Source organism: Protomyctophum parallelum (assembly GCF_964188405.1).
Source record: "Protomyctophum parallelum genome assembly, chromosome: 20".
In the NCBI taxonomy this organism is placed as follows: domain Eukaryota; kingdom Metazoa; phylum Chordata; class Actinopteri; order Myctophiformes; family Myctophidae; genus Protomyctophum; species Protomyctophum parallelum.
In genome coordinates, this window is record NC_139718.1 from 31027538 (window position 1) to 31053922 (window position 26385).

At 40.4% G+C, this 26385-nt stretch overlaps 2 protein-coding genes across 2 annotated transcripts in view; one reads left to right on the top strand and one right to left on the bottom strand.

Moving 5' to 3' along the window:
• dnaaf9 (dynein axonemal assembly factor 9) overlaps positions 1–12843 on the bottom strand; it is a 34289-nt gene extending 21446 nt beyond the window's left edge. The window contains exons 1-18 of the mRNA XM_083792566.1: positions 12681–12843; positions 12248–12327; positions 11062–11187; positions 10354–10478; positions 9965–10061; positions 9646–9752; positions 8856–8933; positions 8526–8627; positions 8243–8298; positions 7944–8079; positions 7071–7152; positions 3995–4031; positions 3809–3893; positions 1233–1309; positions 994–1038; positions 829–874; positions 630–741; positions 328–398 (exon numbers count right to left, since the gene is read on the bottom strand). Coding sequence (XP_083648692.1) covers positions 328–398; positions 630–741; positions 829–874; positions 994–1038; positions 1233–1309; positions 3809–3893; positions 3995–4031; positions 7071–7152; positions 7944–8079; positions 8243–8298; positions 8526–8627; positions 8856–8933; positions 9646–9752; positions 9965–10061; positions 10354–10478; positions 11062–11187; positions 12248–12327; positions 12681–12736 — 1518 coding nt within the window. The 5' untranslated portion in view covers positions 12737–12843. The remainder of the gene's footprint in view (positions 1–327; positions 399–629; positions 742–828; positions 875–993; positions 1039–1232; positions 1310–3808; positions 3894–3994; positions 4032–7070; positions 7153–7943; positions 8080–8242; positions 8299–8525; positions 8628–8855; positions 8934–9645; positions 9753–9964; positions 10062–10353; positions 10479–11061; positions 11188–12247; positions 12328–12680) is intronic.
• A 2113-nt stretch (positions 12844–14956) lies between these two features.
• Positions 14957–20652, top strand: LOC310877559 (uncharacterized protein). Its single transcript, XM_083791467.1, has 3 exons — positions 14957–14998; positions 17628–18474; positions 19500–20652. The coding sequence occupies exons 2-3, from the start codon at positions 17643–17645 to the stop codon at positions 20180–20182; spliced, it is 1515 nt and encodes a 504-aa protein (XP_083647593.1). The 5' UTR covers positions 14957–14998; positions 17628–17642; the 3' UTR covers positions 20183–20652.
• The last annotated feature ends 5733 nt before the right edge of the window (positions 20653–26385 follow it).

Sequence of the window (26385 nt, forward strand, 5' to 3'; positions counted from 1 at the left end):
CCTTTTGGTGTTTGGTGCTTTAGCTATTGAAAAATAGCAGATCTACAAGCTCATAGCGAGCCACCGAGTGGCGCGCTACGAGCTTGTAGGTCAGCTATTTTTTTTAAATCGAAGAACGACTGACATAGAAACATAGCTTTTTCAGAAAACTGTCAGGATGTAGAAGACATTTTTAGAATCTGATCTCAGGTCAAAATAAATGTGAAGGTCGCCATCCCCAACACAGAATAATGATGTCCAATTCAGTGTACCTAGATGATGGATGGTCTTCTCACAGAATAAATAAATCACGAATGGATACAGGGATGTTTTCAGTAGCATACGTACCAACCAGCAAGCATAGCGTGGCACGGTTGTGGTCAGGATGGAGAAGCAGCTATCTGAGGACACACTGCCATCTGCAGGAGAACCAAAGACTTATTTGGCAAGAGTAGATGACGCAGTCAAACAATGACAAATGTGATCCCTGGAATAGGAAGTAGGCTATTTGTATATCACTCCTCTGTGGTTTCTGATGACTTCTACATATTCTGTTAACTGTGACGCAATTCTGATCAGGTAAATTACATTTTCCCATTGGGGAATCAATAGACATATTTCAATTTGATCTGATGTAATTATCGTCTTACCTTTCTGCTGAATGTAGATGGTGGACTCCAGGAAAGACTCAGAGAAAACTATAGAGCCCAGGTCCCCCCTGCCCCACTGCAGATCGGGGATGTCATGCACCGTCATGGAGGCCTTGGAGGGACAAAAACACAATTTTCTCAAGAAAGGTTTGGTGAATCAACATGAATCTTAGGTTAGTTAAAAAGAAATTGCACTCACAGTCTTCACTACATTGCGTCTTTCTTTGTCGCTAAGAGGAATGATTCTGAAAGAAAACACAGCATCAGCAGCATGGCAAAGGGTACGCATGTGTTAATGTACTGCAGAAATGTAAACAGTAGATTGAGATTCAGTAAAGATCAGGATAAGTTGAGGGCGGCCTACCTTCCTATGTTATTCACAGCTTGGATGTTGAATTCAATTTTAGATCTAGGAGAAAAATATGAAATTCACAGAACTTGTGCTCAACAGAAGCAGTGAACACGGGAACTCAGAAACTCCTTTCATGTACCGGTAATGTATTTCCTGAAGAATACAGTACAAGCAAACTACTAAGAATCTCAATGACTTCCAATCAATTTTAAATCAAATCTAACTGTGAACCAACTTGGTAAATGTAATACCTGAGAGCAGAGCGGTACTGAGTTAGGTTCACAGTGTCCAAGGCTACTAGAAAAGTGTGTTCTGCGACATCCTTTGCCTAAAAAAAATAAGAAAAGAAAATAATTAACATTTAGTTAAATGAATATAAGAAAAAACATCACAGTAAAAAACAAAAAAAACACAATTAAAGCGCCACCTGGTGGTCACCAGTTTAGGCTCTGAGTGCCAATTCTCCCATTATAAAGAAAGAAATAATTTGTAATTATATTATGCATGTAATTAGAGGAATTTTCAAAATATGGATGAAAAAATAAAAATAAAAAATAAGATTTTTTTATTTTTATTTTTCCCAAGGGAGAGACGTCTTGACGCCCGTGGCATCCATTACAAAGACGTCAATCAGACGTCTTGACGTTTTTGGCTACTAAACAGTTAAGTTAATGTGATGGGAGGTACATGACCAGGTGTCCATTTTCTTCCTATTTGCCCATACATATGATCACATCACACATCTTAACCACATAGGGTAATCTATAGCAGCCAGTGATACAAAATAAATAAATGATAATAATAATATTATAATTTCAGTAGAAGCTCAATTAAGAATACTTCGAGTATGTGTAAAAAGAGAGAGCGAGCGAGGACATTTACTGTACACTGCATGCGCACGCCTTGTGCATGCGTGTGTGTGTGTGTGTGTGCGCTTGTGTGTCTGAGCACACGAGGCAGACCGATCAGACTGGTAGGTGTAGCAGGCAAGACTCCCTCTTCCATTTCGCCTTCCCTCATGAATTGTACTTGCTCCGTCAAAGTGTTTACTCTGTCGCTAAAACATGGAACATTGGCTCTCCACAGCCCTGTACTGGTGGATGGTTGCTGTTACAGTAAGATCTATCCATCATACACGACACACCTTTGTTTGTCATTTGTTTGTTTGTGGGTAAAAACATTCAGGCCTCCAGCAAGGGCTGAATCCATTTCTTCCGGCCTACGCGCCGGCCGGTAAGCACCGTCGGCCGGTCCGTAGGTGCGTCGGCCGGTCCGTGATTAGGTCGGCCGGTCCGTGATTACGTCGGCCGGTCCGTGATTACGTTGGCCGGTCCGTGATTAGGTCGGCCGGTCGGTGATTGGGAGGCGGTCCACCCCAGGAGGTTAGACGGGACAATAGTCCGATACGGGAGGGGAGGTGCGTGCATGCGTGCGGGGGTAAATGTGTCAAGTCACGTGACCACTGGCTGTGCTACGAATATGAATTATTATTATTATAGCTAACTTAATAGTTCCTGCTGTAAAACACCCAATCATATCGTTATCTTTCTTCATATACATATTTTTTTCTGCTCTCGTTGCAAAAGACCGCCTCCCAGTGGAACGTTTCTTTAAGGCTTTCTAATAGTCTAGGGGTCTGTGCAAATGCCTCTCGATTTATTGCTCCGTGTGGCACCCGGTTCGGATCCCGCTCATGGCAAACTTAAAAACTTTTATTGTCTCCACCAGCCGAAGGCATGGGGAGAGTATGTTTTGCACTCCGTCCGTCCGTCCGTGTGTCCGTCCGTCCGTGACCAGCTAATCTCAGCCACCGTTAACCTGGTCGATGCCAAATTTTGCACACACACTCCCTGGATGCCAACCATGAACCTCTGCCCCAAACTTTCCAGAACGGCCTGTTATAGCGCCACCAGGAGGCCGCTTTGTGCAAAACAAGTTTTTGCACAGCACACCTACAGATTTTGTCCAAACATCACGCAAATTGGTACACAGTCTCTCTAGAGCCATTCAACCAAACCGGTCTTTCAGATTTCTCAGACTCCATACTGATTGGTTAAGATTGGCTTCCAAAATTCACAGGAGTGCTCAGTTTCAAACAAAATGCTGCAAATCATGAACACATCGCGTGATTTCCCTGAAATTGTGCACCCACATTCCCACTAGGCCGAGGACGAAATGCCACATGAACAATTTCAACTCAGCCTCAAGGTGGCGCTATAACTGGCCCAAAAGTGTTTTACCTCTAACTGCACGGATCTGTGGATAACCTGGTGGAGACCTGTGCCCAGAAGGGCACTTTTTCTAGTTTTATAATGTTCTTTCGTAGCCTTTATTGTGTATGGACACAATAGCTACATTTTAGACTGTATCATTATTGTATATTATATTTTTAAAAATAGCCGTATTGAATTAATACATATTTAATTATTTGATAGGCAGGCAGGCAGGCAGACAGACAAATTATCGATAAACCAGTGGATTATGGATGTATTGTAAAGAGGCACAACTGTTAGGCCAATGTGGGGGTACCACTAGCTAGGCTACTGGAGCTGCTTCTTTAATCAAAATAATAAAATATATTATGGTTAATAGCAGTCTATATGCTTCCACCACACATGTTTGTTCAGAGTGCACATGCACCCTCAGAGTACAGTGTTAGATCAGTGAGTCATAAATGACACGAGTCGCAAGACTTGGCCAAATCATGTTTGAGGGGTCACCAGCCAAAAAGACTGAGAACCACTGGTCTGGCGCAAGTCCTTATACAAACGAAAAAAAGAAAAGGTTACAAAAGCATCTTTAAAATATGCACTGATGACATTTTTACCTTGGTAGCACTGGAGTTGCAAGAGAAGCACTTAATTCCAGCGAGGACAGCTTGGACAGCAGCTGAATAAATCTGCGACAGAAGGCTGTGAAAAACAGACGGGTGCTCATAAATATTCAACACCGGGCACTGGTTATTTTGGAATATGTCAATTATGAGATTTAAGACCATTATGTTATCACTCACAGCAGCTCTGTTTTCTTCTGCTGCATATCATGATTACCTAGAAGAGGAACAAATAAAAGCACTGTAAGCAAACCGTACCATTAAGTAAACATAAGTTGCTGACGGGCAGAAACCAGCTATCTCCATTTTTCAACTTTTTTTATAAATATACTGTAAATCAGTGCTATTGAACACCCTTAACGTCTGTGTGTGGGTTTTACAAATATTGAACAAATGAAAAGTATTAAAAAGCTAACTTGTGCAGTTAGGTGGTTTGTCCATCATTGATTAGAATGACTAATTCAGACGGGGAAAAATACATTAATAGTCAAAAACCTCCCACTTGAACTGTATTTGGGTGTGATGATAATATAAGGACACATTCAAGAATCTGACAAAGTCACCATAGCATAATATTTTGGACTTTCTGCCTGACAGCTACACCTGTCAACGAAGTCCATGATCACAAGACTTCCCAGAGGGAGTTCCATAAACCATGTTCAACCCAGATTCGGCTCCAACAAGGGGTTAAATTAATTTAGCTTCTATGCCACTAAAATGTGGAACTCCCTACCAACAGCCGTTAAGACTCCTTCAAAACCGCTCTTAAAGTGGCTGCAATTCGAAACTGGCCCCTGTAAAAGTCCCCCTCCCCCCTTTTTCCATACTGTACACGTTTTTCCATTTTTTTAAAAACGTCTTTAAATGTTCTGAATTAATTGAAAATGGAGGACCCTGGTGTAAACAAGTCTTAGTGCTTTTCTGGTTTTATCCTCGTAGCAGTTTCTGTATTGACCTGTACTTTCGTTGAAATGTACCCATTCTACATACTGTGAGATGCAAAGATACATACGGACTAGTCTACCATTCGTTGTCAATGTAAGCGTTTGTAGCGGTTACAAAAGACACAAAGCTACAAATAAATGAACTGGTTTCAACTTCACCTACAAAGATGCAAAGCTACAAATACGCTGTCTTGAGAACAAAGGGTAAACAGTGCCCCAACTTTCAGCAGCTCTCAAAGTTTTATAAACACTATGTGGGAACTGCATTCATCTCCATCACTCCATGACTGAACTGTAGCACTGACTACTATTTGAATCTACCCCAATACAATAATCAGGGATGTTGCAATATTACATTGCATATTATGTATGATATATTTAGTGTGCAACCTATTCAGAGGTGCTAAAAACATTGCCTTACTATAGTTACTTTGTAGATTTTGATAATAATTTAAAACATGCATTAACCACTTCAACCTTATATTAATTAGTATGAATAGGGTAGTAGATACTTTAACTTAAGTAAAGCAATTGGGTACTTTTCCCACTACTGAAGTAATCTAATCTAATCTAACCCTGACCCCAGAATGAAATAAACTAGCTTCACTCTTGTTTTCGACTCAATACTGCCCCCCTTCATTGCTAACTGGGGGGGGGGAAGGGGTTAGCAATGAAGAGAAAACAGCGCCCCCTAAATGCCACTGACCACAGAACTGCATCTTTGAAGGCCAGATTGCTTTATCTCTGCAAGGCATTACTCTATAAGCCATATCTCAAAAACTAGTGGGTCAAACTGCACAACCAATGTCAATTTGAAGCTATGATTCCCTGCTTTCATATGCCATGAAAAAACTAAAATGAACTAGAACATACTTGCTTGTTGCACACTAGTAGGCCATAAATGGCCAACTAGTGCGCAAGCAGAGCGCGCAAGTACTTCCGACCGCTGTAAACTGTTAAATCTCAGTATCTCTGTGAAGGAACGTTTGAAATGTATAATCATTAGGTGTAACTATTTGCTACCTACCTACTTTATGCATATAAACACCTAGTATTATTAAGTATGGTTCAAGTTTCTATCTATATAAGAAATACAGTTTTATCGATGTAGATATATTCTGGATCCCTTTTTAGTTTTTTAAAGAAAAATAAATCATTGATATGTGATGAAAAAAAGGTATATAAACTGAATTAAAATATGTTATACAGTATAATTATTCTGTAAACGGTGGAATCTCAATATCTCTGTGAAGGAACGTTTGAAATGTCTAATTATTAGGTGTAACTATTTGCTACCTATCTACTTTATGCATGTAAACACCTAGTATTATTAAGTATGTTTCAAGTTTCTATCTATATAAGAAATACAGTTTTATCGATGTAGATATATTCTAGATCCCTTTTTAGTTTTTCAAAGAAAAATAAATCATTGATATGTGATGAAAAAAGAATTATATAAAAAAATGTAAATGTACACAAGACATACGTATACATATACATATACATATACTATATAGAGTATGTAGTTGTAAGTTGATTAGCGGTATACTGTGGTTACTTTGCGCCAAAAACCGTGACAGCCAACCCGCCATTTTATGCTTATGCAAGAAAAACAGCAAATCTGTGCCTGGTTTGCTGGGACCAGATTACACAAATGACCATATTTCTTACGTCATCATTGAGAGCTAGTCATACATACTGTATACACACCACGTACTCTGGTCCCAGCAGATCAGGCACAATTTGCTATTTTATTTTTACTGATTATGTATATAGTATACGTATGACTAGCTCTCAATGATGACGTAATAAATATGGTCATTTGTGTAATCTGGTCCCAGCTAAACAGGCACAGATTTGATGTTTTTTTGCATACACATCAAATGGCAGGTTGGCTGTCACGGTGAAAGAGACTGGGCGAAATTATTACTTGCGCGCTCTGCTTGCGCAAGTAATAATTGCCCAATGACTTAGCCTTGGTCAGAAACTGTCAATCAATCAAACAGCAGACTCTATATTATATTAAGATTTAAGACATAAGAGAAATTATACAAACAGCCTCAGTTGTGCCCTAGTAGACTCCTAGTCCTGTATAGTTAGATTGTTGCCTGCCTTTTCTGCAGGCTGCCAGAATGCAGCCTGCAAAAATGCAGTCTGCTGTCAACAGGCTGTAAAATGTTAAGAATGAATAGCTGTGTAATATGAACTGGTACCGTGGCGTATAGAGTAGAGACATGGTGTCAGCTTCACAAATAGCTTGTGTATGTCTATATTTGCATGTGATGATTGGCAAAGTCATGTTGAACACTCACCAAGGTATGGGGTATGAGTGGTCCCAAAGAAATAGGTCCGAGAGCAGGCTAAAGGTCCTCTGGCTGAGACACACTGCAGAATCTGTAGGACAGTGAGAGAAAGTGGTTTTCAACCTTGTCACTAAGACAGCAAGATATGTAAACTAACAAACTAAAGAACAAGAGAGAAACGTGACAAGAATCCTAAGGATCTCCGGGTGACCGTTGCAAAGGTTGTAGAGTGAAAACTAAGCTTAGTTAAAAAGTGTTTATAAAATTTACATTAACATATTCAATGTGGTGTAAGTATTTAACATTTGATACAAATCAGGAGGAGGAAATGGACATGGATTATCAGGACACACACTGCGAAGACACAATAGATCAATCACAAAACATGCATTCATTAACATGGAACCCGCAAGGCAAGAGGAAGGCCTAGAGCCACCTGGAGAAGAACCACAGAACAGGAGATGAAGGCACAAGGGCTGTCATGGCAACTGGAGCAGAGGGAACAAGACCGAAGGGGATGGAGGAGACTCATCAATGGCCTATGTTCCTCAGGGAATTTAAAGGCCTAAGTAAGTTTGTTGTCATCCCCCCATCTCTCTCCCAGTTTCCTGTCAACCAACTGTAAATCTATCAATAAAAGGCAAAAAAAGGCCCAAAATATCTTTAAAAAATAAAAAATAGGTTAGGTGTTATCTGCGTGTTATTCCCTTTTACTCAAACATGTGGTGCTAAAAGCCTGTTGTTTCACCCTTTATCCACATTACCCAACATCTGTATTGTATTGTGTGCACGTGTACAGTAAGTGCTTGGAGTACATGACCCATAGCATCCCTATTCTGGGTATGTCAGGGTTAATATAAGAGTTTCAAGTGATTGTGATACCATGTGTCTGGCAATGGAACCCTGGGGCCCGGTGCTGCGGATCTGGTGACTCTCAGAGGGGAAGTTGAAGGAGTAGCTCTTCAGACTCTCCATGGATGAATGGTTTCCAAACAACACGTAGGGCTGACGACTTTTACTGACCACAGGAAATCACACATGAAAATTATAAATCACATGTAAAAATACAAAAAGACTTTCATTCTACATTTTCATGTAGAACAACTTTTATATAATAATCATAAGAATGATCTTAAAAGACGTGGATTCTGTGTAGGAAGATTGTTAATTAGGAGGGATACCTGCTATCGCTGATGTTACTTGAGATCAGGCCATGGGAATAATAAGTACGGAAAGCCTGTGGAGTTACAAGTACAAACATTTAAATGCATGCAACTGGCAGAGTCACATAATAGTAATAACTACAGTGTTATTTTTACAAGAGTAATTTGAAAAGCAAATACTCCAGTATTTTAACTAAAGTACAAATTTGATTGAGCAACTTTCACTTGTAGTTGAGTATTTAAGGTTGGCTACAGTATCATAAGAGTCGCTGAAGCATTATAAGAGTGGCAGCAGTATTACCTCTCCTGCCTGTGCTTCAGACAGCTCCAAGATAGACAGATGGCTCTCCAGGTCCATGCTAGCATAAAAGCTACTCCACTGCTTCTCAAAGTTAAGCAGGTCCTACAACACAAACAACATCCATGATCCCTGATAGTACAATTCACTTGGAATTTAGTATGGTAGAAAAATGCTGATGGTTCAAGTCTAAGAGTACGATAGGACTCTTTGACTTGAACACAGCTCTATCACAGCTATATGACTCCATAGTGTGTGTGATTCTATAGTAATCATGTACAAGTACAAGAACAGAAAAAACAAGAGCAAAGAAGAGGGATAGGAGAAAGCTACCTCTGTCAGAAGGCGATCCATGGACACGGGGTCTAGTCTGGTGTAGACCTGCCACAGCATCTCACTGATGTCCATCAACTGGATGACAGGTAAACAGAAGATAACTAAATAAAACTAGTATGATTTAAATAGTTATTGGCCTGGGCCGCAGCTGAGCGGTCCAGGCACCTAGGCCGGTAATCCAGCCTGAGGGTGTGCAGCAGGTTCGAGTCCCGAGCCCGTCGGCCTTTTCCACATGTCTTCCCCCCCATCTCTCTCCCCTTTCCTGTCTAATTACTGTACCCTATCAATTAAAGGCAAAGAAGCCATAAAAAGAAGAAAGAAAAAACTAAAGATATTCACTGGGTGAATGAGTGGTTCTCAACTGGTTTCACAATAGTATACCATTGTTTTCTAAAGAAATGTAGGCTAGATGTGGCAGTGGTGGTGCCATCAACCCCTATCTGTCACCACAACTGGTGATCTCAGACACATTAAGTAAACTAATACAAATGTTTTATTTAAGTACAATAATAAAAGAAAATCACATAATATTTTGCTGGTTGAGTCCCTTGTAATATGAGATGGATTTTTCTAGATGTCATCAAAAGAAATCACATGATAAATCAAATCTTGACCATTAGATCCGAATTTGTGTCAGATCCTGTGTCTAGGTGCCTTTGGCGTGCAGCCGTGCACTGCACACATTAAGAATGGCTGCCGAATATTCCAAAAGAAAGGGGCTTCCTATAGCCTATCTCTGGATCCTAACAACAAATCTATCTCTTTTTCAAAGACATGCTTGGGGTACCTTGTATTTCATAGTGAAGAAGCTTCCACCGCCAATCCCCTCCAGGGCAAAAGCCTGAATTATGGGCCATTTCTCCATCATAAACATGTCAAACTTCTGCATGTGCCCTGAAATAATGGAAGTATAATTACTTGTGCCGCATGCATAATTACACAGTAATCACTAGGTTGCCTTGAAAATAAGTGGAACAAATAAGTGGTTAGCCTACATTATATTTATAGAACTACTGTGTAGATCCACCGTAGTGAATGACCTCAGAGGTTTTAGAATGACTCCAGTGATGAATGTATTATATGGTTAAACTGCAGAAGTCCTGTACCTTGGTAGCTGTAGGGCACTCCAATACGGCTGCAGTCCCGCACCATGGTGACAAAACTGGAGATTTTGAACTCCTCGGCTGCCTCTTCATCCTCGTACTGTGTGTATGGAGAGAGGAGAGCAAACAGGTTAATGTGCCTAATATACTGTAAGGCAATGCATACAATGAATAGGTCTAGTATATCACGTATCTATCCATCTATCTATCTATCTATCTATCTATCAATATAATTAAAACTACAGTTTGCCTATTAAGTCTGTCTATAAAATCATGTTACTGATCTTGTGAGCCATGAATAGCTCTCCTTCTATTAGCTTGAGGCACACAACAACAACAACACAGTAACAGTAACCAACACTACCAAACAAGGCTAGAAATTAGAGTAAAACCTCTGCATGGGTCATGCAGTAGAGATGCAGGTTCCTCCAGTGGGAAACATAGGGCAGCAGGTAACTGTAGTTCACCGGGTTGCAATACAAGTGGACGCAATCCCTCTTGATTAGCAAAATCACATCTGATGACGACAACAAAAATTAGAATCACGTTATTGCAAAGTAGACCGTAGACATCATGCAAGGGATTCTCTTGGAAAAGAAACGTGTCTTAAAATGGTAAATGGTGCATTTATATAGTGCTTTTATCCAAATACATGCTTTACATAGATTGTGCATTACATCCACCCATTCACAGTTCACACACACATTCATACACCGATGGCGGGGGAACCCACGCAAGGCACCACACGGCACATCGGGAGCAATTAGGAGTTCAGTGTCTTGCTCAAGGACACTTCGACACTAACTATGGGGGAGCACGGGATGAAACTGGGAACGTCACGGTTCCCATCCTGTTCTACCGGCCACTATGAGCCACTGCCACTGTCTTAAACAATGGGAAATTATTTTGGTGGGTGGGTACATTTGTATTTTGTATTTCAAGTAATAGCATGTAAACTTCCCAATGTGTCACTTGACATGGCTAATGTATTAGTCAATGTAGTGATCAAGTGTAGTAATCATTCAACGTGTCATGTCAACATGCATTAAAACCACAGCAAGTAAGAAAACAGTCAATGGGTCTCAGCGCCTGCTACATACCGTCCAACACTTCTTCAGGAAACTCATCGAGAACAGGGTCCAGACTCATCTGGTTCTGTCCATATAGTCCATAGAACAGGTAGTTGGCCAGCTCACTGCAGCCTTCATTGTATCGGCTGTCAATTCCTGTAACATAAAAAACTGTTATAATACATGCACTGCAAATAATATGTTGCTGATTATGTGGTCATTCATTTATTTTGTGCTGTGCTAGTGAACTAAACATGTCTCTGTGCCTTTATGGCAGTATACTGTAGGCCTACACCTTTTATTTAGAGTTTTTGTACTACTACTAAACAAAGGTTATGTTTATCTAGATCGTGAGCATTTCTGGTAAGATCTATTGATTGTAATGATGTTGTGTATTGTGGACATATAGCTAGGCTACAGACTGTAGTGTATAGATCTGTATATGGAGGCACGGTAGCCCCTCTCGGAACCCTCCATAAAGCTTTTCTGAAATTTTTATGTCGCTTTATTGTAGGGTCCCTGTTCATAACTATATTTTCGTATGGGAATTTTGGAATGCGGACATAAATATGCTCACTAAAATCGTATCTGCGCCGTTTGACGGCCTGTTTTCCTTTGAGGGCTTCTGAAATCATGAACTATAAGTACCTATACAAACCGCTGCGAATATCTCCTGTGGCGCGGAAGCCGTGTTTGTTTGACCGATTTGGTCGCTTTATTTCTTCTCGTTTGTTTACCGTTTATTGTACCGCCTCCCGGTGTGCGGTTGGCTTGTGCGTCTACGTCCCTGCCTCTGATCTGCTGTCATAGCTATAGCGCCACTAGCTAGCCAGATAGGCGGTACAATGAGGTGTCAATAAACAAGGAAGGAAGAGAAGAATCAAAGCGACCAAATCGGTCAAACAAAGATTAAAAATACTTAACGGCTTCCGCGCCACAGGAGATATTCGCAGCGGCATGTATAGGTACTTATAGTTCACAGATTCAGAAGCCCTCACACGAAAAAAAAAAGTCGTCAAAGAGCGCAGACAGGCCGTAAACACGGCATTTATGTTTTATTATGTCCGCGTACCAGGTGGAAGGATACTGCTGCAACAGGACCCCATGGTCTGTGTCAAAAATGTCAGAAACTTCAGTACCATTGGGTTCTGCTTGGAGGGCTATAGGCAAGGTAGCCTCGGAAACCCAGACGTTTTTATTAGGCAAGGCAACATACCAAGACAACACAGGATGCCATCAGGAGTGGCAGTGCCACCATCACAGAGCAGTGACTGGACATGTCGCACACGAGAACAACTGAAATGAAATAAAAAGTAAAGGATGTCATTGTGGAACATCGGTCACAGAATGTGAAGATAATTATTAATTACACATTCAATAATGCCACCAGTATAGAAGAGACCAAGCCGGCCCGGTCCGGCGTTATTATTAGTGAATTAATTTCCGTTATTTGGCACAATTAATTATTTAGCTAGACAAGTACTAGTAAATTAATTTTAACCAACAACAGTCACAGTGTATTGGATTCCGTCCGAGGTTGTGACCCATCAACGGATTAACGGACAGCTGTTTTAGCTAACGTTTAATAGCTAAGGCTAGCTAGCCAGTCTTTTGTCGCGTCGTTTTCCATAAACACAAATCGATGTTACCTTACAGCCGGGCTCATTGACGGGTATTTTCCGTTAGCTCTCCGTATACCCGCCATTGCATGTGTTGATTGCTGCGTGTGTATAATTTATGTTTCAAACCAAACAGCGCAAGATTTCAAGCCGAAAACATCCCTTCCATCATCACTGGCCTTGCACCCTGGAGAATGTCTACACACAAGATAGCGTAGCAACGGACTGAACCATTCTATGTAATGTAGGGATATTTTAGAATACCATACGAATAGTTTGGCAATTCTTTAGATAGTATAATATATATATTTGTTTTACATTTCAATGCTTGTTTTTATTGTGTAAACTATAATTCAATGTCGAGATGTAATTTATCTTTTCATAATCATAAATAAATTACACAGTGTATGACATCTCCCACTTTTTCTCTTGGTAAAGTCTTGTTTAGAGTCGCTTTGACAGCAGCAACCTCACCATCACAACGATGGTGCAATCCCATAGTAATCTGTAATCTCCGCCTCCTCGACCCCGCCTCCTGCAGAAAACTAATCAGTATGCGCGGCAGCGCGTGACATCATCACACCCGGAAGTTATGCGGGAACGCCTACTGAGCAATGAGCATAGAGTTTATAACTTTATTATTATTATTATTATTATTATTATTATTAAAGGACCAAGCAGTCCTGAAAGGACTTGGTCCTTTATTGTTATTTTTAATTTTTCTCTTCTTAAGTTCTTCTCCTTCTGCCAAAAATAGCAGTTCTGGCTGGTTTTCATGACATTTGGAAATATGGTAGAGGGCCATGCCAATCTGTGAGGATGCGAAGCCCACAACCATTGGGCAAAAAACTTTGACCATGCATAGCTCATGAACTTTTTGACCGTCGGCAATGAATCTTCGATACACATATGCGTCTCCTCATGCCGAACAAGTTTCGTGCTCTTTACTTTTGACCTGACCTCTAGATCACCCGCAATTTTGAATTATATGAAAATCAATTCAAATGCATCTCCTCCCAGGATCTTTGATCAAAATGCACAAAATGTTCTACACGTGAAATCATAAAGGGCAGTAAGTATAAGCAGTAAGCACCCTATATGTAGCCTTTATGGCCTTTCTAATTATTAATCTCGCTTTACATTGGCCTTTAAACTAAACTGTAAACTATGTGCTGTCTGTTTTGGTTGACAATATAGATTAGATTATAGGCTAAAGATATGCATCAAGTTAACAGGTTTGTGATCGGTCTTATTAAAGTAATCTTGAGTGATACTGATCCTTTTACTGTGTAGCCTAACTTTGAAATTAGAACATGCCCTTAACCACTTAAACCCCATGCAGCATCCTTGTTGTGGGGAAGGCTTTCGCAGAAAATAGCAGATCGACAAGCTAACAACGTGTCGCAAGCATCTCTCCCCACAATAACAGAAAACAGAAAATATACTAGTAGAGAAGGCACTCCGGTCAATGATATGGGGCAGAAAATAGCACATTTTCATGTGAGGAAAATCACAGATAGCTGAAAATAGCTGATCGACAAGCGCACAGCGCATCGCAGTGTGGCTCGTGAGCTTGTCGATTTGATAAAATAAAAGAAAAAGTTTTACCCACAATAACAGAAAACAGAAAAGACACTGGTATAGAGCCCAAGGCTCAACCCCATATGAGGTTTATGTGGTCAGTGATTACATGCTTGAAATTGACTATTAGTTTTGGATGAAATTATAGACATTATAGGGCTTGTACGCTACCACTCGCCCACTCCTGAAAACGTTAGATGTTCTAAAGAAATCAAACTGACTCGTCTTGATCACATGACTATAGAGATACAATGTGTACTGATTTCCGTGAAATTTGGGTAAAATTTGCAATATCCAAAAAAAACACCAAATACTTCCTCACACAAGCAACAGCTGCTGCTATGAATCGCAGGGCAAAAGTTTTTCCTTGGCCTTAGTCTAGGGAGTGCATTTTGATTAGTTTACATGGTGCCAAATATTTGACTCGAATGGATTTCAAATTTGTATTTGACAATAATTGGTTATTTAGTCATTTCAAGCAAGGTTGTTCCTTGTTGTGTGTGTGTGTGTGTGTGTGTGTGTGTGTGTGTGTGTGTGTGTGTGTGTGTGTGTGTGTGTGTGTGTGTGTGTGTGTGTGTGTGTGTGTGTGCGTGTGTGTGAGAGAGAGAGAGAGAGACACAGAGAGAGAAGGAAGCATTTTCAATTTTAGCACCTGTTTCAGAACGAGATAATCCAGTTTTTGGACATCAGATTCATCTAACAAGGAACTTAAGCCACACTTGGAACAGAGTCAGACTCAGCAGAGGACAGTGCAGGACACCGACACGGTAAGTAGTTTATGCAATGAATTACAGGAACAATTAATTAGTCTTGAGTCTTGACTTGTATTCATGTTTATCTTTGCACTGGCTGGCAGGTATAAGAGCCTATTTGTTGTAGCCTATATGTTTGGCAAGGTTTCAGAAAAAAGGATAATGTTAATATGGGAAAGTTAAGTAGACCTAATCTAGCTATTATTCTGTACTACAATATAGATTGTATTAAATACATCATAATTATAACCTAGTATCTACAGTAGCTTACATGCCTATATGTACTGTACATATTAATCATATTGCATGACGCCAGGGATGCGCAATGACACTCATGGGTGGCAAACCTTGCACCGCAAGTTCAATGAAATACATGGCAGTGAATGGAGCCGGCTGGACCAGCTCATGAACAGAACAGACACTACGAATGATTAAGACCTTTCTCATAGGCCTATAATCGGTTCAGGAATATAAAAGAAGACATATCACAGGTTGTTTTCTAATAACTTGCTTTTCGATGTTAACAATCACAGTACATCTAAACAGCTGCAGGTATTGTTTCTGTCTCAAAGGTATCGTGAGATTTGATTGGCAGACAGATAACGGTAGAAAGTCTCGCGATACTTGGTACGTTCAGAAATGTACTTTGTGCACTTTAGATACCCCTATAAAATTACAGTGTACACATAGAAAAGCAATACAGCAGACAATAATGTATAATATGTCTTCTTTTATTTTCCAGAAGCTAATATTTTCCAGTGGTCTCAATCATTCAGAAATAGTGTTTGTTCATATGCTTGTCCACTCGGCTCCATTGACTCCAATTTTCTTCCACCAGAGTTTCGGCAGCAGTTTGCCACCCAGTGTGACAAAATCTGCCGACTGGAATTGCAGGGTAGAGAAAATGACATCGGCGAACTTTCCTCGTAAGCTTCTTTCTCTACCCTGAGCCATCCCACCCTAGAAAATCCCACCCGTGTGAACTGAGTGGGGGTCCGCGGGGGGTCCCCAGAACTTCCAGACCCTCAGGGTGCCCCAAACGGGGGATGGTTTGGTTTGATAACTTTAGTTGCCATTTTCTCACTGAAAAAACATTGCCTCTAAAATTCAAACCAGGTAGGTTTCTTGTGACAACATTGTCATCCACTTTTATTGTGAAGCAGATCGGCTTTATTTTAGACTGACCAGACTTTCCACCTCAGAGAAAAGCCTGGTCTGTGTTCCTAAATCGCCACTGTGATCGTAAAAAAAGAAAAACACACAAATAATGCAATTCCAATGGTCTTTAGCCATAAACAACAATGGCAGTTTGCCACGCCGTGCCACGCCCTGAAATACCCGTATGTGTCTGCCTCAAAGAATTCTGGTTAGGTAGTTCCGGTTTTTTCGGTGTCGCTTTGTTTTGGTCCCCCGACCCCCCCTGTTTGTTTTTAGTCTTGCCAGTCACTACGAGTTGGAATAAAAGATTGATATACCAAACAAACTATTCCAAGAAGTACTTGAAGAAACTTGCTGGATAAATACGCTGCATCAAGGCTTTTATTGGGTAGGCTCTGAAATTATAATGCCCTTGATCACAGGGAATTTGGAGTAATACCAGTGACTGCAACATGACCTAAGTTACCATCCGCTCTCGACCGGATCATAAACCCGAAAATTGTATTCCCCCAGTTCCCCCAGTTTTACCCAGGTGTAATGATAGTTTGTTATCAGCGAATTGGGTACGTGCAGTACAGATTTATATGATAAATATGACTTAGGCAAAAGAAAATCTCATAATTGCCTGATAATTTAGACAGATAGATTTTTTTATTCCTAATTATTTGCTGAAAACCTTAAAATATGGCTAGAGAATGAGGCTATTAAACAATAATGGTTTTACTGTTTTTATTAGTGATAGAACGCACATACCTACGCCTCTATTTCTACCTATCTATTAGCCCATGCGCAGAGAGCCATGTCAGATGCAAAGTCATCATCACACTGACTTTTATATTATATTCAATTCAATCTTTATTTCAGACTCAGGGGAATCCATATCACAAAAAACACAACAATATAATACATAAAAAACAATATAGAAAGAAATATACAATAAAAAGAGTTCCACCATGTTCGGTTTCGAACATACAGACAGGTGCACAAATGGTTCCAGCCTAGAAAACCTGACCGAACTACGTATAGGGTGACATCAATGTCATTTACTGACATTAGATGCCCCTATTCTTACCCTATTTAGTATTTTTACTAGTTTTATGTTTTCTGTAGGCTACTTGTTCTCTACTCTTACCTGAATGTTTGTTTCATCCTTTGGTTATGCTATGACAACTAATTTCTCTCAGAAACTATATTTCTATTACATTACATCATTCAGCTTGAGACTTGAGTATTCCATAAAATTATAGTAAGCCAACTATTTACAAATGTACACTTTTACGTTATAACTTTTATGTTATACTTTTAACTGACAGTCCCTTCCATATGTGCAACCATAGATTATTTAACCAACAGTAAGGAAAACATGAGTAAGGATGAGTGGGACTGGGAGGGTTACAATGGTTTTCTTTAAAGCAGGTTACTATCACGTTTTGTAAATAACCTTTCCAAATGTGGCCCTAATCATCATTACAATGTTGCTTTGCAGACAGAACCAGTTGAAATGAAGCCAATGATGGTGGTTGTGTCCATGGAGGAGGAGTGGTCTACTTTGAAATCTCTTGTGCAGAAGAGCTACATCGATGAAGTCCAGCAGCCAAGATTCAGTTCAACAGGATCGGTTGAAGTCTGTGACCTGATAGTGGCTTCCAGATCAGTAAGCTTTCACAGCGCTGTTTTAAAACAAGACATGACAGAGGAAGGCATCAGTCAGGCATTGGATAGCTGCTTCAAGTCTTGCAGTCAGGGTGTCAGTACATTTCTTCTGCTGATCCAAAATGGACGTTACACGAAGAGGGAGAGAAGAATAATGGAGATCATGCAGGCACGCTATGGGCCTGAAGTGCTGAAATTCCTCATCGTTCTCTCTCTGGAGGCTGAGGCAGTTGTTGACATGTTGGATGACGCTCTCCTGGAGCTGATAAATGTAAGTGATGGAAGGTACTGCCGCCTCACCACAACAACACTTGGAACAAGCGATATGCTTCTCCCACTCCTGGAGATGTTCGACTTCATGTTGGCTGAGAATGGCATGAGCGGTTACACAGAGAACATGCACAGTGAAGCCAAGAGTAGGTACACAGCGGATACATCCATGAAGATACTGACGCTGAAGCTACAAGAAGCGGAGGAGAAGGAACATGCCTTCAAAGAACTGCTCCAGAAGAGAGAGGAGGACAGGGGGAGGGAGATGCAGGGGCTGAAGGCTAAGCATGCCGAAGACAGGATGAGGGAGGCAGACGAGAAGAGGCAATATGAAGCAAAGAGAGGAAGCCTGGAGGAGGCCGCGACGAGCCATGGAGCCATGTTACAAATGCAGATGAACGTAACAAACAGTAAGATGTCTATACAGTCTATACCAAAAGTATTTAAATAATTTGTTTGGTTAGTTTGTTAGTTGTTGTTGTTGTTTTGTTTTTAAACCTGCGAGTAGGGAGGTTAAAACCAGATAAAACAATCCCAAGATAATTTTTAATGCATGGCTGAGATAATAGGTACCGGTATGAGTGAGAGATGACATGAGATTAGCCTGTTTATCCGTCATTAGCTCTGCGTCTGCACAGTTGCCTGAGTTACAAAGGTGACCCTTCAAAGGAGGCTTGAAATGTCTCCTAGGTTATTATTTAATAGTGAAATTCATACATTCAATGTTTTTATCCAAATGTAATTTTTGCCAGCTGATTTGTGTTTGGATTTAACATTGGAGTAATTTGTAAATATAAAAACCCCAAATATTTAATAGCATTTTCTGAAGTCACAAAAAAAATATATATGAACCGTCATTTTGCCTTTATCCATATTGAACATCTGGAATGATTTCTTAAATCTAAATTTCTTAAATTTAAAATGAATTGTTTGATTTACAGTACAAACTAGCGTGTACGTTCTCCACTAGAGGGTAGTATAGTTATATTGTAAGAAACAGGAATGATTGCACATAGGCCTACAGTAATTAGTAGTACAGAATATTCAGAATATTTATGAGTCATAAGACTCATAAATCAAAAATGTATATAAAGCAGTGATATCGCTGATGCTTTATATGCATTTCATTTGATAAATAATCAATCTAAATTATATCAAACTTCCCTTATGCAAAATAGATAACCAACTGCTCCTATTGCACAGTGGGCAGCAGTAGCCTGCCCTATAGGCCTACTGTAATATTGATTATTACTACTTATTACTACTACTACTTCTCTAACTATACTACCACTACGACCAATACTACTACTACTAATATTAATAATAAATCATAATCATCATCTGACATCAACATAATTATATTATTATTTTCTTCCACTCATTATAACTGTGTTCTTTTCATTTAATTTAATTTCATGTGATCTGCTCACATAAGACGGCAACGGAAAGAAAACTTCAATCATCCTCTTGGGCATGTCTGGCAGCGGGAAAACCTCTGCCATAAACCTCATTTCAGAGAGGGTTGGCAATCAATACTCCATCAACGAGGCTTTCCCGGAGGTCCCATCATCCACCTTGACCTGCGAGAGAAAGGTGGTGCTCGCGGAGGGCAGACGGCTTGTCCTGGTGGACACTCCCGAGCTGTGGGACGAGGATGGGGCTGAGAACATGGAGCAAGTGAAGGACTGTCTGGCCTTGTCCCTCCCGGGCCCCCATATCTTCCTGCTGACTATTCAGGTGGGGCGCTTCACGCAGGGCGAGAATGAGATGGTAAGCCGCCTGCAGAAGATCTTTGGTCGAGGCTTTACGGAACACGCAATCGTCCTGTTCACGCATCGCAACGACAAGCAGCAGCACAAGGTTCAGAGTATCAATGACTATGTAGCCGGAGCCCACGCAAGTCTCCAGGATTTGGTGCGGAAGTGTGGGAGCCGCTATTACGTTCTGAATGTATGGAGGAACTCCAGGAATGCCCTAAGCTACCCTCAGGTGAAAGACCTGCTCTCGGGTGTCCACAAGCTGGTTGCCTCACACGGGGGAGGCCCATACGTGACCAAAAGATTTCCAGTGGAGCAGCTGAAGGAGAGGAAGAGAGTGATTGAGGAAAGACTGATTTAAATGAGTCTGTGATGAGTTTATTATACACAGGAAGCAATTTATTTATCTTTGAGGCAATCAGACCTGCCCAAATCAATTGTCGGCCCACTGGGCATTGTCTGAATAAAAACAACAGTCAGTCCGTCCCTGGAAAGAGTTTTATGCAAAATGAAACACAAGCTATAATTGTTTTTCTATAATTATAAAGTTGTGTAGTGTGAGCATTTTCTAAATATCCAAAGGAAGACATTTAAGAACAGTAGAACAGTAGAACACCCCGAAATAGTATTTGTTTCACTCTTCAACAATAGAAGAGGCATAGAAAAGTAGGCTACATAACACAGATTACATTTACTTGGAAACTTGGAACAAATAGGCTACTGCCACACTGGTCTGACAGACAGGTACACGATAAAAATGGCCTTGTTGATATTTAGATTGCATAAGAGTTGTTTAAACACCATTCCTCAAATATGCTCACCTACCAAATAACTTGATTAACAGCATGATTAACAGTAATGGCTGTGGAAGAGTGACAGGTGATTTATTAATGTTGTACCTCTTGAGACACTGTGCATGTGCTTATATGTAAACACAATGAAATTATGATTGATCAATATTATTTAGTCACTATTTGTTTATCTTTACAATCATCCACTTAATTTCACTTTTATTCTCACTTTTATTCTGATATAATTTAATGACTTTTTAACTGGATTGCCTTGTGAAGCTTTTCATGCTGTGAGTTTGAAAAACAACAAACAAATAAAGATAGACATGGCATGTACAGTAAATGTGCCAAATAGATGTTTAATTATATACATTGATGTTGTATTGCAATGTATTTTATTATCCAGAAAGATGGAGAGCTTGTACTACAGCAATGCCATACAAGTTGTTACAAGTTATCCAATAAGCTTGTGTTGGCTATAAATACTGTAGAACCTTGAAAAACGCTATACAAATAAAGTTTTATTAAATGCACGCCATTATACCGAACAACTGGTTACGTAGTAATGGCTATAGGAAGACGACAGTGGACCAGTGGCGAAGCCAGAACTGACGTTTTGGGTGGGCCTGGTCAGGAGTGACCAGTAGCCTACCACTAAAATAGAGGTCCACCGGAGTCCCACAGCAAGAGAACTAACAACATATAAAATATGGATCACAAAATCCACATATGGACCTGACCATGCTAAATGCATACCTTTTAAAATGAATAAATATAATCATTAACAGTCCACTGATACGTACGTGTATTGTATACGATGTGGCTCGTATGCACAGTTGCATGTGTGAGGTGAACTTTTGTTTTCGCCATACAGTCATCGCGTCTGCACAGGCTCCGATTCTGCACTTCAATGAACAGAACTTTCAGCTTGTCTGTCCTAACCCTCCAGGTTGTTGATGCAGATTCCTGAAACAATATTATGCTTTTATCATATGGCATGAATATACCTTTACTCAATCAATTTCCATATCCATGTTCTGATTCTGAATATGACTGGACTGATGGAGTGGAAAATATTGGATCAATATCCAAATAGTAGGAGTTATTTACCTTGATTATAGGGCAATGTCATTATCATAAATCATTTCTAATGTTTTGGGTGATTATAACTTAAAATATCAAATATTTGTTTTGTCTCTTCCTACTAAGGGAATGCACATATAAGATTACTTTCATTCCATTTACCCTGTGGAAATAAACTCCACTTAAAACAACAAACAGAATACAGAATAAATAGTGAATCCAAGACAAATTACTGCAGCAAGTGCATTGTTAAGTAGACTTGCTGATTGAGATCAACTGAGAATTAAAAAAAATGAATGACAATATGCAATGACAGCACTCCAAATGATTATTTATTGCCACACAGTGATTATGTATTGCCACACAAGAGTGTGTCACCCATCAGCATGTGCATTGGCAGTTTCACAACTTCAGTGTTTGTTGAATTGCAAATGCCCAGACTGAGGAAGGGCATCTTGGCTGAAAAGTCTATTGCAGTAAATACTGAATTTGGAGTGCTTTATTATAATTAACTATACTTTAAGGATTCAGCACCCAGTTTTCAAGTTAGATAGCACAAAAAGTGTGTAATGAATTGCAGGGATGGAAAAAATCCAACCAGAAAGCTTCCACATGCCACATGTTTATTTCCCTGTGGGTTGTACTAGAGTCTAGTACTAGAGTTGTACTAGAGTCTAGTACTAGAGTTGTACAACCCCCCATTATGCAATATGAAATGATACAAATTGTAAATAGCAGATCTTTTAAAATAGTAGATCTGCAAGCTTTTAACACGTGATACTGTAGGGACGGACGGACGGACGGACGGACGGACAGTATAATATCCCTCTTCAGCTAATGATCACTGAGCAGGGAAAATGAGGGTCTCTTCTTCGATGCAACCCCAAGGTTTGTATACAAATTTAATGAATGAATGATTATATTCATTAGCAAAGTTCAGATGGGGACAAATATGAATCAGAATCCCTGACTGTGAGAATGTAGCTTTGTTTTCAAATCTTGTACTGTGTTCACGGCTGTTTTCCATGCTGAATAGCCTGGGATAATTACTGTAGGCCTACGTTCTTTCATGTCTAGTTTACTTTGTCCAAAATTATGTCAGGCTATGCAGCTACAGTGTCAATTGGGGTCACTAGGGGTTATGATTATGATTATTGTGGTGTTCTGGTGTATGGGATATGATTAGAACAGGATTGTGATTAGGTTAGGTTTGGAGTTAGTGTTATGGTTAGACAAATGGGGCGGCCTTAGGAATCTGGAGGCCCGTTTCAAGACCAAATTTGAGGCCCCCATATTACCTGACATAATTATTCTGTTGATACAGGCATATTGATAGATATAGTCAATATAGATACTAGATAGTCAAATAGTTTTGACTGTTCTATATTGTGCGCAGCCTTAACATTGTGGGAGAAACTAGGTGGGACAAAGTCCCTATGTTGCAAGTCCAAGTCGAGTCTCAAGTCTTTGCTCTCAAGTCTCGAGTCAAGTCCAAGTCAACACAGGCAAGTCCCAAGTCAAGTCCAAGTCCTGAACTTTTTGTTTCGAGTCCAAACCAAGTCCTAAGCATTTTGTTTCAAGTCCCAACCAAGTCCTTACCTTTTGTTTCGAGTCCCAAACAAGTCCCACCAAGACATAATACTAATGAATTAATGATATGTAAAGATTTACATAAATCATGAGCATTTTCCACAAATTGCATTTATTATTAAACAAGGGTTCTGGAGTCCACCAACATAATGCAGATACTGTACTTTTCAATTTCCTCCGTGAGGACAGGGTTTAAAAGCACCACTCTGTACAATGGGGTGGTTGTAGTTTGTCTCTCTGCTCTTCTATTGAGACATTTAGATCATGTCAAAGGTCATGTCTCACCGAGACACAGGATCTGACACAAATTCAATGTTTCCCCTGAGCAAGCAGGCTATTATTATTACAATAAAATTACAGTGAAATGTCATTACTTGCACTGAAACCGTGTTCAAATCCAGGGTAGAAGAGGAATGTTACATTACCAAACCATTTTACATGTCATACAAAAGATAATCAGATAAACTTAAATAATAAGAAACTTAAACTGTGCACAAAAATAAGGAAGACTCTAATACAATCAAACATTATAAACTGATGCTCTAATTCACTGTTCCAAAACAAAACAACAGATCATCAGGGCTGTAACTCACTCACATTGTCTCTATAACTTTCTCTTCCCAAATGTGTAAGATATTTTCAGCAAAGGACAAAAAAACCACTTGTAGAACTTGTAGAACATTAGCTTATGTTACTTATATCTGGATCCACTTACATTTCTTTGAGCACCTTCTTTAAGTGCCGATTGAAGTTCGAGGTAGTTGCAATTGCATCGGTGATTTTGGCACCTTGCATACTGCTTTTCTTGTCTTGTTGTCCTCCACCACGTAATCTTTAAAACCATAAACTATAACTGCTGGAGTCGTCATTTTATTCACCCAGACCTCCAGCAGCAGCGACGGTGACGGCAGGAGTGAAGCCGGTATGTGTTTGTTTACGTGCAAGTGCAACACGTGGAACACAGGCGACGCTAGTATACACTACGACTACTACATGATTAAGGTTACCAGTTTAAATTAACAGAAATTAAAAGATGTGTCCTGTATTGAACTGATACTGATACTTTAATGTCGGGGAATCAATACGAATTACAATGCGATTTATGTGCTGTCCTCCTGTCTCGTTGTTGTTGTGTTACCGTCAATGGGACTGTGAGTTTGTCAGCGTTGCCATGTATCGTTTGTATGTATCATGTATGTTTCGAGAGAAATAAGCAAACCGACCAAAAACAAACAAGCCAAAAACAAGCCATTGTTTTCTCCAAAACGTTACACTTTTTAAACATTTTAATATTATTTGGGCTTGCTGTAAAGTATTAAGTGACTTGAAAATGTTCAAGTCAAGAGGGCTCAAGTCAAGTCAAGTCTCAAGTCCTTGGCGTTCAAGTCAAGTCAAGTCTCAAGTCTTTGGCATTCAAGTCCCAAGCAAGTCCAAGTCTATTTTTGATTTGATCAAGTCTAAAGTCATCAAAATCGGGACTCGAGTCCAAGTCGAGTCTCGAGTCTCGAGTCTCAAGTCCAAGTCCCCACCAAGTGCGCGAGAGAGGTGGCCAAGGGTGGCAGGGGCCGGGGGTCAGTCAGAGATTGGAGGGTGGAGGTCTGTTTCAATTGAAACTGATGAAACATAGCGGAACTAAAAAACATTGCATGGATGCACCTGGGACGTATCCTCAGTGATGTATCCCAAGGTCCTCTGGGTTTCGGGTCTCACAACATCATACCCCTCACTCAGGTGACCCAGCCAGGGTGATCAAGTCCCGACTTACGTCCCAGTAGCTATACCCTCGATCAGTCCTATTAGGAAAAAACCAGGGATGGAGGGACTAGGCACTGGGTTGACTTCTGGCCGGGCACCTCCTACGCCTCACCAGGTCCACTCCTGCTCTCACCAGGTGCAGCCAGGACCTGTGCGTTGCACCAGATTCCCAGCACCATGACACTTCATTCGGGACTCGGGAGTGGTGGATTCTGCAGGCTCCACCGGCAGGGAAACGGTGGTGCCGCAGGCTCCACTTGCAGCTTGAATGGCCCTCCTAAAGGCCTCACGTGGGTTTTTTGGGCTTCCTCCTCACGGCAGACACAGGCTGGGGCGCTAACCTACACTGCGCACCTTGGTACCGTCTACATTCCTGCTGTCAACCATCTCTCGGGTGGTCAAAGGCCTATATGCAAAAAGCCAACATGGGTGCCAGCAAGATGGATCAGCCAGCACACGGATCCGGGTTCAATTCCGACCCCTAGCTTGTCTTGCTTGTCTCTCGTCTCTATCTGCCCTTGTTTTATTGTCCTATTAGGAATAAAGCATAAAATGCCTAAATAAATCTTAATTAAAAACAGTCTCTTGTTCTGGATGAGTTGCCATGTAGAATACAATTCCCAGAGCTCGCAGTAAAAGCATACTGGGTCAGTTAAGTGAGAATTCCACAGAAAAATAAGTTAGAATCTCTAGAGTACATAAATAGGTAGAGTACATAAATAGGTACATAAATAGGTCCACTAACTGTGGAACGATAGGAATAGATTAGTGGTTTTGTCCAATTTAGCAGGTGGTGGTCCCTAGTGCATAAATATTAGGCTACAATAACAATCTTATTTGCGACCTAACTATGAAACCTCACATTTTGACACCCAAACCACAATCCCCGTCACTCTGTCACGTCACCTAACTCAAATCCTGTCGCTCACCCCAGGCAAGCCCCCAGGTCATTGTGACATCACGTGACATCAGGCCCCTGGTCACCCCAGGAGCTATACATATTATTCCTTATTATTATACCTTATCCTTATTCTTTATGGCAGACAGAGTGCTAAATGATGAATATGATAAGATGTTTGAGAACGACTGGTGCACATGATGTAGTACAATTGACATAATAGAGGGTATGCGCGTGACATCATCAGCATACCCGGAAAGTTATGCGGGAACGCCTACTGAGTGGCCATTACAGCCCATACATCCAAACAGAAATGTCCTACATCTGAATGCATTATTAAACTACATTAAACAACGTTAAACTCACTTTGCCACTCACTCACCCACTTTATGCATGCTTAATTATACCCTCTATATAAATGTGCTTCCTGTGGGGTGACAGGAGCTC

Bases quoted from the DNA above. Each gene is read 5' to 3' on its own strand.
- LOC310877559 (XM_083791467.1), top strand. From the start codon at position 17,643: ATGAAGCCAATGATGGTGGTTGTGTCCATGGAGGAGGAGTGGTCTACT. The intron at 18,475-19,499 runs GTAAGATGTCTA...TGCTCACATAAG, and splicing joins GCAGATGAACGTAACAAACA to ACGGCAACGGAAAGAAAACT.